We start from the raw sequence: 17,261 nt of genomic DNA on the forward strand, positions 1-17,261 counted from the left end.
CTGATGGTACCTTCGGTAGAGAGAAGTATTACTTCCTTTGCTTGATTTTTGAATCTTAGTGTTGTTGCTCCACATCAAGAGGTTTGAAAACTACAAATAAGAGATCAGAGCATGTTGAAAGCCAGTTTGGAAATTTTCCTTTGGCTCCTATATTGGTAAATTCTGCCCATGTTGGCTTCATCCTGACACCCTTCTGGTTCAGTTATAGCTTTCTGCACTTCAGTGAGCCTCTTCCCGAAGCTCTCCTGAACCTCCTTCCTGAGGCAGGGTGCCAGGCTGTGAAAGCATTTCACACCAAAAGCAGGGGCTCTGCTTGCAAGGGACTTGGTGTTAGGTTTCTTAGGGAATGTATCCCTTCCAGGAAGAGATGACCCAGAATACCATGTGTGCACTAAACATCTAGGCGAGGAATGAAACATCCAAACGGCTGGAAAAGCAACACATTTCTTCCTTGACCATATTTCTGGCTCTTGTTTAGGTTTCTGGTTGATTTTGCGGTTTATATCTTTTAAAGTCAGTCTTAAAGATAGGTTCGTGAAGATATCTTGCTGTTTTATTGTTTACCTCTGGTTGTTAATTTAGTGACTGAGGGAAAAATAAGGCCATTATGGAACAAAAAGACTGCCTAACACATATATAATAACTCTTATGCCCAGAATGGATCTGCCTTGAAGGGAAATGCTCTGCTGTATTCCGTAGTTCAAATATAGAATAGTCACCAGGGAAGCTTGGAGACCCAGGTGCTGGTTTTATCATTGCCTTTGCTATGAGGCTTTATTTATTACTTGGCATAGAGTCTAGATATTTGTTTGGACATTAAATGGCAATAGAATATAAATATTACCTTTCTAATATCTGCATTTCTTTTTATTTCCAGTCAAAATGACATCATGTCACATAACCATTAAAAAAAGGAAATTAAAACCCCAGAAATATGTTAAAGTGCTGCAGTGAGTCACTGAGCTATAAAAGCAGGGGAACTCTGCGCGCTCACGTTGGAATGGCACCCAAACCGCTTTTCCCCTGATGTTTGGGAACACAACTGTCCTGCCTTTCATTTCCACTGTTTCCAGGGATAAGTATTCCAGAAGTTAAGGAGGACCGAGGAGTGTTTTCTCTAAAAGGCAACTCTGAAAAGAGAAAAATCAGTTCTAATAACCGAGAATGCATTTGCCTTGACTACATGGTTTTAATTTGCAAATAAATCCCCTTAAAGAGAATTTTCTTTCTTTGATGTGTTTGTGGATTAAAAAAAAAAAAAAAAAAAAGAAGACGACTAAAGGCATGAAAAGGCCACAATTCACATATACATTTGGTAAGGATTTACCCATTACCAGATGTTTTGAATGAATTTTATAATCTTGTCATTATTAGTAGGACATAAAATCTAGTTGTATTATTCTAAATTTTCTTTGCATATAGCATTTCATGCTGCATGAACATTTGGACACTGTAAATAGCTTTGTATAACCAGAGTTCTTCTGTCTTGACCAGAACCTTGGTTGAAGCCCAAAGGGGAAGGGCTCTGCATAGACTGGTTCTGTATAGAAAGTTACTGGTTTCCTTTAGGGGAGTCTGAGATTGTGAGACTGGGTAGGAACCGAAAGCCATTTATAAGATGACCCCACATGAAGTGGTTTGATGTTTTTTAAAAATATTTAACTAACTTTTCCCTTTTGAAAAGTAATGACTTTGATACAGCTGAGCCTGCCCTATGCATGGGTCCCCTACTTCCTCCCTATACTCATTCCCCAGTATCCTATCATAGCTGTGAGAGGACCCTCCTGAAATCTCAGCTGATACATCTGCCCTACAAGCTTGCTCCTGTGTAGAAGCATTTAATCTTGCCTTTTGTGCATTTATAGGAAAGTTTCAGGCTTCCTGTAGGATATGTACACAGCTCCATGAGGTCCTACTGAGCTTACTCAGCTAATATGTATCTACCTCTAAGTTTGAACAGGATAGTGGAAGACATCTTGAATGCAAATCTTTGTGGCTCCCCAGTAGCCTGATCACTCTATAAATCCACATGGTCCTGTGAAGTGTAGTGTGAGCCTAGTGTCAGAAAAGAGGAGCAGGGCTTCCCTGGTGGTGCATTAGTTGAGAATCCGCCTGCCACTGCAGGGGACACGGGTTCGAGCCCTGGTCTGGGAAGATCCCACATGCCGTGGAGCAACTGGGCCTGTGAGCCATGGCCGCTGAGCCTGTGCGTCCGGAGCCTGTGCTCCGCAACGGGAGAGGCCACAATAATGAGAGGCCCGTGTACCACAAAAAAAAAAAAAAAAAAAAAAGAGTGGCCCCCGCTTGCCACAACTAGAGAAAGCCCTCACACAGAAAGGAAGACCCAACACAGCCATAAATTAATTAATTAATTAATGAAAAAAAAGAAGAAAAGAGGAGCAGTGGTGGTGACCCACCATCTGACCATCAGGGAGGCAAGAGAACGGATTGCTGAGCAGGAGGGAAGCCTGGCCATGGGAGCTGGAACCAGGTTCCAACTCTACAATCATAGTAGTATTTCTGAGGTGAGATTATGTACACCTCTCAGAAAGTTTATTTTTAAGGGCTTATGTGACGTAAAGCACATATTCCTACCAGTGCCATCTGAACACTTGGTAGGCACTAGAAATGATTATTGAGTCAATGGACAATTTATTATCTTGTGGAATGTTTTTAATGCCCTCACTGGTCCCATTTTATTATGCTGATTTAAAACTTGAGGCTTTTCTTCTTTGGGATTATGGATTTTGCTAAACCTCTGAGCCTCCCTTATTCCGTTAACCACCCCTAACTGGTTTAGGAGAACACCCTCTCAAACCCTGTTGAAAGTGTGGTTTAGGTGCTTGGAAGTGGGGTGACATGAGAAGCTCTCATCATTGCATTCCTTTTGCAGTTTACAGTTTCATCTGTTTTTTCTTTTTTTTTTTTTTTTTTGCTTTACGCGGGCCTCTCACTGCTGTGGCCTCTCCCGTTGCGGAGCACAGGCTCCGGACGCGCAGGCTCAGTGGCCGTGGCTCACGGGCCCAGCCACTCCGCGGCATGTGGGATCTTTCCGGACCGGGGCACGAACCCGTGTCCCCTTCATCGGCAGGCGGACTCTCAACCACTGCGCCACCAGGGAAGCCCTGTTTTTTCTTTTTACAACCTAAGATACTCATGCTTTATTTGTGGTTAATTATGTGCAGTTAAATTTTTTTCTTTCTTTCCTGGATTCTCGGAATTGTCTCAAGTTTTAGGGGGAAAAACTTGACTAGTCCCACTTCTTCTTCTGGTGCCCCCTGAGCTCTGTGCTTGAATACAATGAGGTCACTTTGTTGAAGGATTAACTTTATATTACATTCTTGCAGAGTAGATGTATGTCCCTAAGGTACGACTACCCCCACTGATGAAAATAAATATGCCATTCTTTATGATTCCTCCCCGTTACTCTCTCTGTTGATTTTCAGAGAGTTTATGAATAGGCACATATTTATACAACTGGCCAAAAGTATACTACTTATTTTTCTTATGGTCTGTAATAACCTAGGCAATGTTATTAAAGGGTATACAGACCCTTTTTCAGGCAAAGTTTCTTATGTCATTACTTTATACAAGCAGGTCAGATTCCATCTTGGGAACACTCTCTTGCTCTTAACCTTTTTCTCTGATTATAAAAGTAATATATGTTCATTGTGGAAAATGTAGACAATGCACAGCATAAAGAGAAGGAAGAAAAGCACTTCAAGACTCACTTCTTAGAAATAACTACTGTTAGGCAGTTTATACACAGAAACCTTTTCTTTATTCTCTGTATATGTTCATTTAAAAAAAACGTAACCATATTGCACATATGCTCTTGTAATCTGCTTCTTGACATAGCAATATATTTTACGCCAGTAAATTTATTTTCCTATTTTTTTTTTCCAAAAACATTGTTTTTGAGGACTGCATCATATTCCTATGGGTGTGCTGTAATTTAACCATCCCCCTCCCTAGACGGTTAATCTGTTTTCAGGGGGTTTTCTTAAAGTAACAATCTCTATCAGATGGCCCCTCTCACTCAATAATTGGTTTAGTTTTTTTCTTTAGTTACTGCAATCAGAGAAATCATCAGGCACCTTTGAATTTAAGACCACAAACTTTGCTTGCATATCTTTAGTGTTATCTTTGTTTACAGCACTAGACAATGCCATTGTAATATTCAATATGTAGATTGAGGGCAGGTTAATACATTAAAAAATACGAGTGTAGAGCAAATCATAAAGGCATGGGAAATAAATTAAAAGCCTTTGTCCCTCTACTGAAATATTTCCTCTCACATAGCATACTTCCATAGACTAGATGCTTATTTTTCTTTGAATAATGAGTTTAATATATCTAATTCAATTACTCTTTCTGGCAGCAGAATGACTTCTCCTCAGCTCTTTAGCTATTAGTTCCATATGATATTTGAATCAGTTCTTTTAATTGTGGATACTGAATGTCAGTCATTCTGTTGTGAGTTGTTCCTATGCTCAGAGAAACATATCCTCCCCCCAATACATCAGTCATTCAATTAACAACCATGGGTTTCTTGACACAGTAGGAATTAATTCATTATGCAAACAACTGAAGGGGTGGGCCAACAAGTCAAGTTTTATTGGTAGCTTACATTGAAAAATAAAACCAAGAATTAGAATTTTCAGGATGCTGAATCATATCTTCAAGTGTTAAAATGATACATTTAATTGCCTAAAGCTATTTTTATGGTTAAACATCTTTGTTAGCAATTAGCATTATGGGTGGGAGATAGATGTGATATACAGCTTAACCTGGGTGCTCATTCCTGTCACTCTAGGGCATTTCTTTATTAAATACTGGGATTTTATGAGTCACAGCTTCCCTGAGTAAAGAATTGTATGGCTTTTTCTCTACAAGTCTAATTTGAAAAAAAAAGAATTTTTCTCAAGGGTTTAGAAAGTAATTCATAAAATGGGAGGAACAATAAATATTGTGCCTTAACTCATGTACCACTATAGAGAGATTTGGTACACCTGGGTGTAATTTTAGTTAATTTTCACAAGAGGTTGAAAGTTCACCATTTGGAAGGGGGCGGGGAGAAGGTGGGGGAAATGGCTAAACCTCATATTTGCAAAAATGATTACATTGTCTTAAATGGCTACTCTATTAACGACTTCAATAAGCACTGCATTTGGGGAAAAAAATCTTCTTAATAAAAGTTACCTGAAGTTCACTCCAACTTAAAATATACAAGTGAGGAAAAAGTACTTACTCTGATTTATATGTCTTTTGGAGGTGTAATTATTGGCTTTTTACTCACCTATGTAAAACAATGTACTTTTGTAAATGGATTTCTGGCCACTTTATGCAGCCTTTTTTTTTTTTTTCTCCTTTTTTTTTTTTTTTTTTTACATAAAAAGTAAGCACTGTCAATCAAGGAATTTTAAGGTTTATTTCCTCTTTAGAAATGATTGATAGCCTTTTAGATTTACAAGTTGACAAGTTAAAGGGTTCTATTGGTATAATTATGTACTAAATTCACAGTCTTTCAATTTAAATGTCCTTTTAAAACCACAAGATTATCATACCTGTATTTTGAAAAGTGGGCCAGTCAGTTTGGGTTGGTATACAAATTGCTTCCATTAGCCTTGGGACCTATTTGAATTTAATACAGTTTTTTAGAGTTAGTAGTAGTATGAATCTTACTTTTAAAATTTAGGTTAATGGAAATGCATTTTAAGTAAAGCATGTGGCAACTTGTTTTCTAAATGTATAGCTAAATGTCAGAACTACAAAGACTGTCTTTTTATTCAGTCTGGGAGAAAATATGTGGTTGAGTACTTTGGTTACATGAAAAAAGAAAAGAAGAAAAAAAACCACTCATTACTTAGAGGAGTTGGGGGGATGTGGGTGGAGGATGGAGCTGCCATCTTTTCCTGGTCAGGCGAGGAAAGCTGGAGATATTTCATATCCTGGGGAGGAATTTCAAAAGTGATACACCAGAGTCCACTTTGTATCAAGTTGAATTTAAGGATGCTTTGAAGGAGGTGTAGTCAATATGGATACAAGAAGGCCCACTGTCTCCCAATATTATTATAGGTTTGCTCTTCTTTTAGTCTTAAAAAAATTCTTCTTGGAGAGCCAGCTGCTCTGAGCTAGTGCTCCATAGAGGTTAGCCTTTTCCTGAAATAATATTGATATTGGTGAATCAGTTTTTCATCTTAGATATGAGGGTGTCGTATCAAGGGCATTTTCAATACCTGTCTCTTTTCGGACTCTTCCAAGGGTAGAAGAGGCTTTCTGGCCCGAGGAGATCTGGTCTCCTCTGCCCCACCACACTTAATTGCTCCCGATGGCATTGCGATACTGTATCAGCTGAGGTCCACTTGATATTCTGTAGCTAAGCAAGTACTTTTAATTCTGCTCTTTATACCTGTAGATACCCTTGGCCAAGCCCTCCAGTGTTGTAACTCAAGCTCCTGACTAAAGGGAATCCTAAAACCTCACACCAAGTTCCATTTTACCTTCCATTTTCAACACTGTAAGGAATATAGAATTTGGCCAGAAGAGCAGAGTTTAGGACCTGCTACTCATGTTCTTTTGAGTGAGTCAGTCCCCACCAAAAGGGATCATTCGTCCAATCACTTTATGATCTAATTCAAAAGTATCAATGAAACTTTCGACTTCCCAGTTATTACTGCACCATAAGTATTGCAAATCATGTGCTGTTTTATTTCCTGAAATTGTTCTAATTGTATGACTTCTTCATTGCAGCACTCAATGAACCCACCATCGATTATGGTTTCCAGAGGTTACAGAAGGTTATTCCCCGGCACCCTGGCGACCCTGAGCGCTTGCCAAAGGTAGGATACCTCCTCTTTGGGTTAGGGTCTCTGGAAACACAGGCTTGGGTGATTGGCAGAAAACTTTGCCATTGATAAAAGTTAGTTCATAGATAAGCAACTCAGTATTTTTGTGCTTTGTGTATTTAGTATTATAAGGTAAGCAATAATCAAAGTAGCAAGCACTTATGTGCCAGGTAATGTTTTACTTATATCATGTCATTTCTTCCTCTAAAAAACCCTCTGAGGTTGATGCAATTACCACCTCTATTTTAGAGAAGAAAATAACCAAACAAAGAGAGGTTAAATCATTTGCCCAAGGTCACACAGCATGTAAATTGCTAAACTGAGATTCAAACCTCTAAACCTGGCTCCTAAGTCCAGGTTATTAATCATTATATCGTATCAGTTCTCAAGAGGAAAAAGAACATTGCTTTTCTACCCCCATGAGGATCTTTACTTATTTCTGGTGAGGGGAGAACAGCTAGAGCTCAAAGGAAAGCATATTGGCACACCTTGCACCGGGTCTACTAAGACATGAGTCTGTTCCCTCCAGAGGCATCCCACCTAAGACACAAGTGGGAGAAATTAGACACAAATTCAAGATAGAGCAATATATGTCATACAGCAATGTTATTAATTGCCAATGCAGAAAAAAAGGAAATGCACATTTATTGGTTTCTATTCTGTACCTGTTGTCAATGTTGGGGATATTCCCATCTCTGTACCCAAGGAACTCGGACTCCCTGTGGGAGAGAAAGCCAAATACAATGCCATACAAAACAGAAAACAATAGGTACATTTAATGAAAGTGCAACCAAAGTTCTGGGAGGACTCAGAGGAGAGAACAGTTAAATGCTAAAGAAGTTCAACGAACAGAATTGGTCGAGCTACCATTCACTGTTTACTGACAGCAAAATGAAATTTCATTTACCACACAAGTAAAAATTAGTATAAATTAAATGAGTAGAGGAAAGGTCCTCTCCATGACACAGCAAGTCTAGAGATATGTCATTTCCAGGTCTGTTTCTGCTCGTAATACACTTATAAAAATGAAGTTGGCATCCTTCCTAGCTCAGTGGACCTCTTTGGGGGATCATTTCATCATCACATCTTACCTGTGGGCCCTGCTGCACTGAAAGGGCAGGACCACTGTCAGAACAGGCCTGTCCAGGAGAAAGCTGCCCCTCCCCGCCAAAACTGATGCACAGATGTGAGGGGCTGGGGGGTGGGTAAGGGGCACTGCCTGCCCAGAGAGAGGAAGAACCGTGACAAGCAAATTCTGCCCTCCCCTAGACCCCAGGGGAAGACCCACAGAGCCTTCAGTCTCAACCCTGAATTCCCATAACAGCCTCACTTCCACTGAGCGCTGTTCACCGTAAAAAAACATCTTGAGAGCATTTCACCTGAGGAAGAAATCTATGATGTGTCGGTCTGTACACATCCTTGTCTTTGCAAGGGGCCTCCATCTTACACCTCCTTCCCTTTCACCCTGACTTATTCTTGGTGAGCAATTACAGAATCTAACAGTAATGGTGAACGACCCTCTGCTTCCACAGATGGGTGTGCCATGGAGAGAATTACCTTTAGGTTCCTTTGTCTGGCAAGAACCCAACTCCCATGAATTTCCTATGGGAAAATAATCGGTAATTTTATAGCACGAAGATGTAAATAATGTGTGTCCACCCAATGGTGGGAAGAAGCCATGAGGGCATTGCCAGATTCTTCCCACTGTTTCCATTTGGGGACCATTTTCACTTTCATTTGGCATTTGATGTCCCTAGAGTCTGCTGAAGGGACTGGAGAGCTCTGTGGTCTGGGTCAAAATTCTTTCTCCCCGCCCCCCAAATTCTTAACCTCTCTGTGCCTCAGTTTCCTTCTCTGTCAAATGGAGATGGTCATACTTCCTACTTTTTTGGGTTGCTTTAATCACTTATTTAGCAGTCAACAAAAAGTAGCTATAATTATTTGCCAGTTGAGTGAGAGTGGGACCCTGGCTTCTGAGAGCTCTCCTACCCAATCTCTGCAGAGCAGAAAGTCCTAATTCAGGTCAGCAGTGGAGTGTATGGTTTATCTTCTGTGTCTCGGTTTCTTCATCTATAAAATGGGGGTGAAATAATCGGGCCAACTTCACTGGGATCACATAAGGATAAAAAGAAGTCATCCTGTGGGTGCCTCAGCATAGCTTCTGGCCCACAATTGCCACTCTATAAATATTGATTGAAAAACAGGAGACAGATTTGGTTTAATGGTTGAGGTCTACAGCAACCAAGCAGTACTTTTCTTATTCATAAAGAAAGGAGAGAAACAGGAATATATGGTTGAGTTTTGTGTATTTACTTTTAATAACATTTTCACGGCTGCACATCACGTTCAGAAATGTTGAACAAATAGCACAGGCACGTGTCACTTTGTCCCCGGTGGCCTGATGGTGAAATTCCCAGCCCCGTTTTCCTGGGTTTGGGAAGAGTAATCAAGGACACAATGGGTTTGTGTGTTAAGGAAACACTCCACAGTGTGCATCCAGCCACTGGACCGTGCGAGGACTTTGGCCAGAGCCCACCCCAGGAAGCTCTCTGTGTGACTCAGATCAGAGTGGTGTCCTCTTGGCTCCGAATGTGAAGGTGGAGTGAGAGTTCAAGAGCAGGGTCAGGAAGTGGCGGATGGAGCCAGCACGAGGTATTCCTGTGGACCTGGGAGATTTATAGTCCCGCTGTCCATTGTTAGGGGGATGAAAACGGGCTCCGCCTTTCTTAGAATCATGGTCAGTGTTTGTAAAACAGGAGTGTTTCAGTGAGCCATGGACCACACACCTTAAAAAACAAACTCCACTTTATTAAACCCATGTGTTTGCGAATAGACAAAGCTAGATTCATACAACCACCCACATATTCTGTCAAATGAAACTGCTCCAAAGACCAAGCAGACAGCTTTCCATAATAATATGCCTTTGTATACTGGATTGTGCTTTTTCAAAGAACTTGTACATGCGTTGTTTTATTGGAGCCCCTCTTGTGAGAGAAGTCGGGAAAGCAGACATCATTCCTATCTACCAAACGAGAAAACAGGAGCAAGCTGAATCCTTCTCTGTAAATTATTTTGTCCCTGAAAGCCACCATCAGTGACAGTTGCTGTACACACAAATTTAAAATACTGTAATTATGCTAACCCCAGATGTGCTTTGGTTTCCTTTTTCATATGCACGTGGAGAAGGGCAGGCTAAGGTTTTTCAGCTGCAGCATTCTATTCTGTGTCATACAGACGTGCCTTCCTCTCTGGATCCTGGCAGGAGGGAGAGGAACATGTGACCAACTTTGGGGCAAAGGTTGACTTTTCTTATAATGTAGAGGTGAGGAGGATGGGGACTGTGGTCAGTCAGAAACGCTGAGGTGCTGAAAGGCACGAAGCCATCCAGAAACATTGAACAAGGAGCTGTCTCTGTTTTGAAGGCCAGAGGTGTCTCTGTCCCCTTTCGATTTGCAGTTGTCTTCCTGAGTGGTCAGTGAGCATTAGCACAAAGGCACCGAGCTTGGCTGGCATTCGTGTGTTTTCAGTGAATCCCAGGGAACAGGTAACCTTTGCGTCATGCCCTCGATGTGCCTGGCACGGCTTTATCAAGGTTTTTGAAGGGTATTGAGGCCAAGAGAGTGGGCTCTCAGGTCAGATGGACGTGGATTTTGAAAACCACTTTCACTGCTCCGTGCACGGGACTCACCCTTCTCAGCCCTGGTTTTCTCCTTTGTAAAGCAGCTGTCCTGCAGCATGGCTGTTGGGCATTAATGATATCATGTATGCAACGAGGTCTCTCTGGCATATAGTGAGACTTCAGTAAATGGGGGCTACTATTCCCTGAAAGATGGGTACTCCCCATTTCACAGGGTCAAAATTCCCAGAGGGCTGGTGGCATGCTACCACTCACAGCAAGCACATGGGAAAACTGAGATTCGCACCTGGGGCCTCAGGCCTCACTGCATCAAGTTCCCATTTCCCTCCCAGGTCTGGAAACCCAAATACTTCTGCCTTGAGGTGACTGGCTTCTCTCTCCTGTCTCTCGCCTAACCTCAGCCCCATCCTACTCAAATATGCACCAGCTTTCTCTCATTCCCCACCCAGAGGGGTTTGCATGGGGACCATCACAGGGCAAACGCGTTTTTTCTTCCAGAGCTAGTCCCTCTTTTAGAGAAAAAAAAGCAGTTTGAGAAGAGTAACAAAGGCGGCATTTGTGTGTTTTGCTTTATGGAGCTGAAAATATCTGGTAAATTGATCCAGTGGGAGTAATAAATACACATTACTTTATCTTGTTCTTCATGTCCTATATCCCTGAGCCTTGATAGAGCAACACCACTTAATAGACTTAAAAAAGAGTAATTACACTCATTGGTTGTGTGATTTTTCAGCCCTCCCAGCCCTGCCTGACCTTCTAATTTAGCTCACCGTGTCTAACTAATGCATTTATATTCATCTTTTCTGAAGCATGTATAGTACAGAATTGACTTTAGAGCCTTTTTCAAGCTGTCCTCCCCGGTTTCCAATCTGGTGAGCAGTACGGAGAACGGGAACCATCCATCTCCCTACATCCGCACCTATAGATAACCCATACACATGGCTCACAGCACTTTCTTTCTCCTTTATGAAACATAATAAAAAGTAGTTATTACATTTTGACTTTAAAGCTTTTATACATTCTAGCATTATTTACAGCTAAACATGCAGGCAAAAGATGCGAGTGTTTTTAAAATGATTACTGTTAATGTTTCTGCTTGTCAGAAGTACTTAAATTTTCCTGCACTTTGTCTAAAAACTTAGTACTGTTGCCTTTTAAGAACAACACATTTAAAAGATCTTGCAAGTCAGATTTGCAAACACTGCTGACAGTTTGTGATGAATGATATTGCAAAATTTGCAAGATGTTTGTCATTTTGCACAGCTGACATATTAAGGAACAGATTAAGAAACGCGAAACCACTATGGAAAACAACCATCCCAAACAAACCTCAACCAAACCTTGAACCCAGAGAGCACACGCACCAGAATCTCTCACCCGTGTTTTCTCTCCCAACTTCCCACTCAGCCAGTGGAACCCAATTGTTCTCAGTGCATTTTCTCTCACCATATGGTCTCCTCATTACCATACACTAAGAGTCCATATGGGAAACTTGTGAAATGAACTGTATTCATTTTAACTGCCAGATGAGCAGCCTTTTGCTTTGCAAGCTTAGCTTAAGTCATCTGCTGTCTTCGTGTTGTTATGGCAACACGGTACCCATAAAAAATTCTAATCTACTGTAAGTGATCACAGTATTTTAAGTGCTTGCCTATAACTGCCCTCAAAGGGGAGGAAGGAGGAGGGGGTTATCTTTGCCCAAGGAGCAAAGGGTTGTTCTTCACTCCAGCAGGTGTCAGTAAAGAAGCTTGGTGACATGGAGAGCGAGGTGCTAGGGGGTCCGTGTAGCAGGTGTAGTAGATGCGATGGTAAGGGAGGTGGATTGCAGAGGGATGGATGGTAGTGATGATGGACTGTAGACCCTTTGGGTGGGTTGAGAAAAAACATTGACGGTCGGACACCATAGTTCTCCCAGCAGACACATGACTCTGCTGGTGCGGTGCACGCCGCCATGAATAAAACTCAAGGTTCTGAACAACGTCACAGGTAGCAGTTCCTCGTGGTAACTTCTCCTGCACTGGCGTGCAAAAAAAAAAAAAAAAAAAAAAAAAAAAAAAAAATCCCAGCCTCCTCTTCCTGTACATGGGAATTAGTCATTTCTAACTCTTAATGCTAATTAAGAGTACCTTAAAGTAATGGAAGTAGGCAGCAACATCCTTAAATATAAATCATTTTCACCTCCGCAGGCCACATGATATGTTTCATCTCTGTCGCTCTCTCTGTATTGAAAGTGAATGTTTATAGTCTCAGTTCATCAGTTCACATTAGCCTCATGCTGAATATTTAAACACAGAACAATTTGAACACACCACGAAGGAAGACGGTGACTGCACTTTCATTTGGAACAGCAAGGGCTCATCTAATAATAATTTAGTAAATCAGCCATTTAGTGGCTCGGTTGTGCACTGCATTGTGCCAAATATTATTCAGTTCCACTGTACACTTGCAGAATTGAAATTCAGCCTCTAGTCACAGGCACTGGTTTTGCTCAATGGAGAGACGAGACCCAAAATCACCCTCCCTAAAGAGCGGTCGTGTTAGTGATTTATCATAAATACAGAGCTGGGGCAAAATAAAACTGGAGTCGGCTGTATACCACGTATTCTAATTATGCTTTTATTGTTTTAGTCTTTATGCAAAGACTATCCGTAATTCAAAACCTGCAGTTGCATCAGTGAAAATACAAATAAGAAATTTTTGCATAACCACATTGCCTGTTAGCAGAAAAGGGGATGACTAAGGGTTTCAGAAAAGGATAAAGAAAAACTGTACATCTTTATCTCCCACACTGTGACACTGGACGTGCTCTCTTGTCTTATTCATTTATTTATTTATTTTTTAATTTCAAGAAAATCTATTAACATTTTATCTGGGAACCAAAACGACTCAAACAAAAAAATATAGCAACAAAAGCAAATCATACAGTATATTCAGCTCTTAGGAAAAGCATGCTTGAGTTTGATTCCAAAAACCATTTTGTCTCTGCATTTTCTTGTCAAAAACACACACTATGGAATGCAGTTCTTTTTCCCCCTCTCCTCCGTATCTGCCAGAAAACTCACGGGCAAATTCCACTTCCCCATTTTGATGATATGCTCAGTTTAGGGGCTTGGTAGCCCCTCCTACTTATGCTTCTTTTGTCAGGGGAGTTTACCCTTGAAATTGTATATAGAATTGTGTGTGTGTGTGTGTGATGAGTATGCACACACATGCATGCACATATGCACGTATTTTTCTGGGGAATGAGATTATAGCTTCATTAAAAAGGCCATGACCCCCACAAAAGTTTTAATGCTCACTTTTTTTAGATTATTTATTTTATCTTTAACTGACTGACTCTGCAGCAAGTTACTCTGTGGTTATTGAATCATGCCCGATTTAGAGATGAGGAAACTGAGGCTCAGAAAGGACCACTCACACAGCTGTCAGGGGAGGCTTTCTACCTCACCAGACATCCTCACCATTAGTCTGTTCAGAATCTTTCCAAGTGTTTTGCAGATAGGATTGCACCTCAAGGAGCACTCAAAGCGTTGACTCTAAGAATGCATATAATTTGCCCAAGTTCTCTGGAAAACAAGTGAGGGTTATCAATATTATTGCTGCCTCTTGCTCAGTAAGCACTCACTGTATGTCTGCTGAGCCAGATGCTGGTCTGAGCCGTACTTCACAGTTGAGGAAACGGAGGCATGCATTTACAGCGCTAAAAAAATGGCAGAGCAAGGATTTGAGCCAACTCTATTGGACTCCAGAGCCAGTATCTCTAAGCACTGCTTCCTAGAATTAAGAAAAGGGGATTTTAAGAAAAGAGGCAATTTTGTAAACCAATTTTTTAAAATCCCTCAAGCTTGGCCGGGGGGAAGGGGAAGGTGCTAGCATAGACTGAGGGTAGCTCACAGATGGCTTAGCCAGGGGAAAGGGGCAGCAGGAGTTAAAAACACACACATACAAACCTGGGAGATAATTCTCTTTCTCTTTAGCCCCAGAGTCATTGCTGTAGGGACTTTGTAAGAACAGTTACTCCAATAGCTGAATTCCGGAACCTCCTTCAAGTTCTTTTAGCACTGAGCTCTTGACAAGGGGGAGACTAAGTTTAACCTTTGTATCACACCCCGTGTACAGGGGCTTTGAATATAATTACTCAGTCGTTCAAGGAGAAGTCACAGGAGGAAACAGGGGCTCATTTCTCCTCCTAACCACCCAACATCCTCCTCTTCAAGACCGAAGCCCTTAGTTAGAAACAGAGACACTAGGAGGCCTCTGGCCGTGCTTACTATTTTCAGCCTTGAGTAACACTTCAATTAACCACTGGAGTAATAAGATGTGAGCTCCAGCAGTCTTGAGGCAGTGGATTTTAATTGCAGTTATAGTCAGGACCATCAGTAAAGCCTTGGGAATCATCATTTACAGATACCATTGTTCTGGAGGTACATATCCTGATGATGTTCAACAATTTAAGAAACCAAAAGCAACTCTATTTTTGCCTTCCTTAGATATCCTTAAAGTCCAGTATAGTTCCAGCCTGCACATAGCACTTACTCAAGTTTAACTACGTGTACTTGTCCAAAAATATAAATATACACATACATTTGTATACACACACGCCAAACACATACACAGACATACAGGGACATACATACGACAATAAGTCTCTTTGTTTACTCAGTGGTCCTTTTACTTTCAAACTAGATATTTATTGTCCTTCGCCCTAGGGAAAGGGAAGCCACAGCCAAAAGACAAAGAGAAACACAAGTAGTTAATTTCTGGCTTTTGTGTTTCTAAGAGCCCAGGCCTTGGCAACTTAAAAGAGTTTCAAGGGTAATTTTGACTCTAGGCAGTTTTTGTTCCATGTGCTGACTTTACAACCTAGCCCTGAAAAAGCCACCTCTGTCCACAGCCTTCTCTTTAAGCAGAGACTTTCATCCTGATCAGAAAGTCGATTTCCAAGGCCACTCAGCAGGATCTAACCCAGAGCGTTGGTCTTAAACCAGTACAATGAATTGGAATAAGAAGAACCAGCCAGAGGTTACCAAGTTCAACTCTGTACCTCCAAGCAGGTCATATTCACAAGGGTGCAGACACCATTTTTCACTGTATTTGTGCCGGGAAACACCCCAGGCTCCCATTCACCAATTACCATGACACCATTTAGAAGAGAATGCCAGGAGACCAAAAAGAGGGGGGAAAGCCATTGTCATCACTCTTCTCGGGAATACCTGGCTTCACAATTTATACTTAACTGCTGACACTTGAAAAGGCGAACATTTTGGTGAAATGAATCAAGTGTAGTGTTTCTTTTATGAGATTCCCCTTGCAGGAAAGGGAGGTTTGGCACCTCGTGAAGACCAAGCTTGGTTATCCATCATAGTAAAGTCAGCTGTCCTAGCCAGCTTCTCAGAGGTCACGCGATCGAATCAGCAGCTCTTACAACTATATTATTGCTTACGGAACAGTAATTGAGGCACCAGATAAAAATTACCTGGTCTAATAGGCAGTGAACAATTTTCAGTCAATAAAATTATAAGCCAAATCATTCATTTCATAACACTCTGGCTAATTTATTTGTTGACCTTTTAATATCCATAGCTCTTCAGTGGTATTAACTGCAACTCAGACAAAATCTCTTGTTCATTTCACTTTCATTGATTTTTTTTTTCCCCATTGAGGCAATAACAGCTGCCTGAAAACAGCCTTTTCCTTTCCACTGTAAAAGTCAGTCATGTAAGTTAGTATGTCTTACGTTGATATAGCTGCGTTAGCTTACAACCTACCTTAATTTCATGTGATTCAAAAGTCTTCCACGTTTGTAACAAAGGCAAAGCTTTCGGGCGCGTCTCCAGCCACGCGGCACGATGATACATAATCATATGTTTGAGAAGTAAGAGGGGTGTCATCTAATCTGAACCCAAAATCAACTTTAAAATTAGAGGAGGTTCAGAAGCCCCCCCTTCAAGCCCCGGCATTTTCTTTAGACTAGAACACTTTCGATGCCTCTTGTGTGAATAGCAGTAGACCCTTTCAAAATATTTAATTCCTTTGTTTTGAATATTTCTGCAGATTTTGATAATGGTTTGAATTTTATTTTTCTTTAAAGACTATGGGCAATGAGTGTGCACTAGAATGTTCAGTAAGCTTCAGCTGAAGCTTCTTCTATAATAAAATGCTATGAAGTCTTTAGAATGCAGGGTTGTAAAATATAATTGTCACACATTTGGCATTTTATGCCTCCGTAGAACTAACCACTTGCTACCTACACCTCATCTATGCTCCTCCTTTCCATTTCAATTTACTCTAAAGTGGTCCTTAGCCATAATGAGAATGCCCCTTTCAGCGGAAACATGTTTAATTATATCCATGCTAGATGAGAGTGACTCCTCTCGGTCATAGGGCTTCTGAGTAAAGCGTGTTTAAAGTGTGACAATAAAGGTTTCTAATGATCTGCGGTAAACCCTATTTCGAGAAGTTCAAATTACCAGAAAAAATGAAAAATTTAAGGAATGTCTCAGAGGATCAGAAGCTAAACAGTGCTCAAGTATCATTTTGGTTTGTTTTACTCCTTCCCTCACTGCCCTCATTCTATGATTTTTTAGGATGCAAAGTCTACCATTGTGGAATTTTCCATTTGGCTGTATAAACACAAAGGAAGTTGGGACATAAAACTACCCTCCCCAGAAATACCTCTCAGTCAACTAGTATTTACTGCGTTGTACATCCAGCTCTGCAGGAAATGGGCTGCCAGAAACTTCCAATCACTTTTTCAGCTTTTAGACTTTCCAATG

The 17,261-nt window shown here is 41.0% G+C and overlaps 1 protein-coding gene across 4 annotated transcripts in view; it reads left to right on the top strand.

The window, feature by feature from the left end:
• The window catches only part of EBF1 (EBF transcription factor 1), a 394,244-nt gene that overhangs the window by 356,097 nt on the left and 20,886 nt on the right, over positions 1-17,261 (top strand). For all 4 annotated transcript variants that reach the window (XM_082621398.1, XM_082621399.1, XM_082621400.1 and 1 more), the window contains exon 11: positions 6,754-6,842. In XM_082621398.1, the coding sequence (XP_082477524.1) occupies positions 6,754-6,842 (89 nt within the window). The remainder of the gene's footprint in view (positions 1-6,753; positions 6,843-17,261) is intronic.

The sequence above is a fragment of the Mesoplodon mirus genome (assembly GCF_964341445.2).
Source record: "Mesoplodon mirus genome assembly, chromosome: 5".
NCBI classification, from domain to species: Eukaryota; Metazoa; Chordata; class Mammalia; order Artiodactyla; family Ziphiidae; genus Mesoplodon; species Mesoplodon mirus.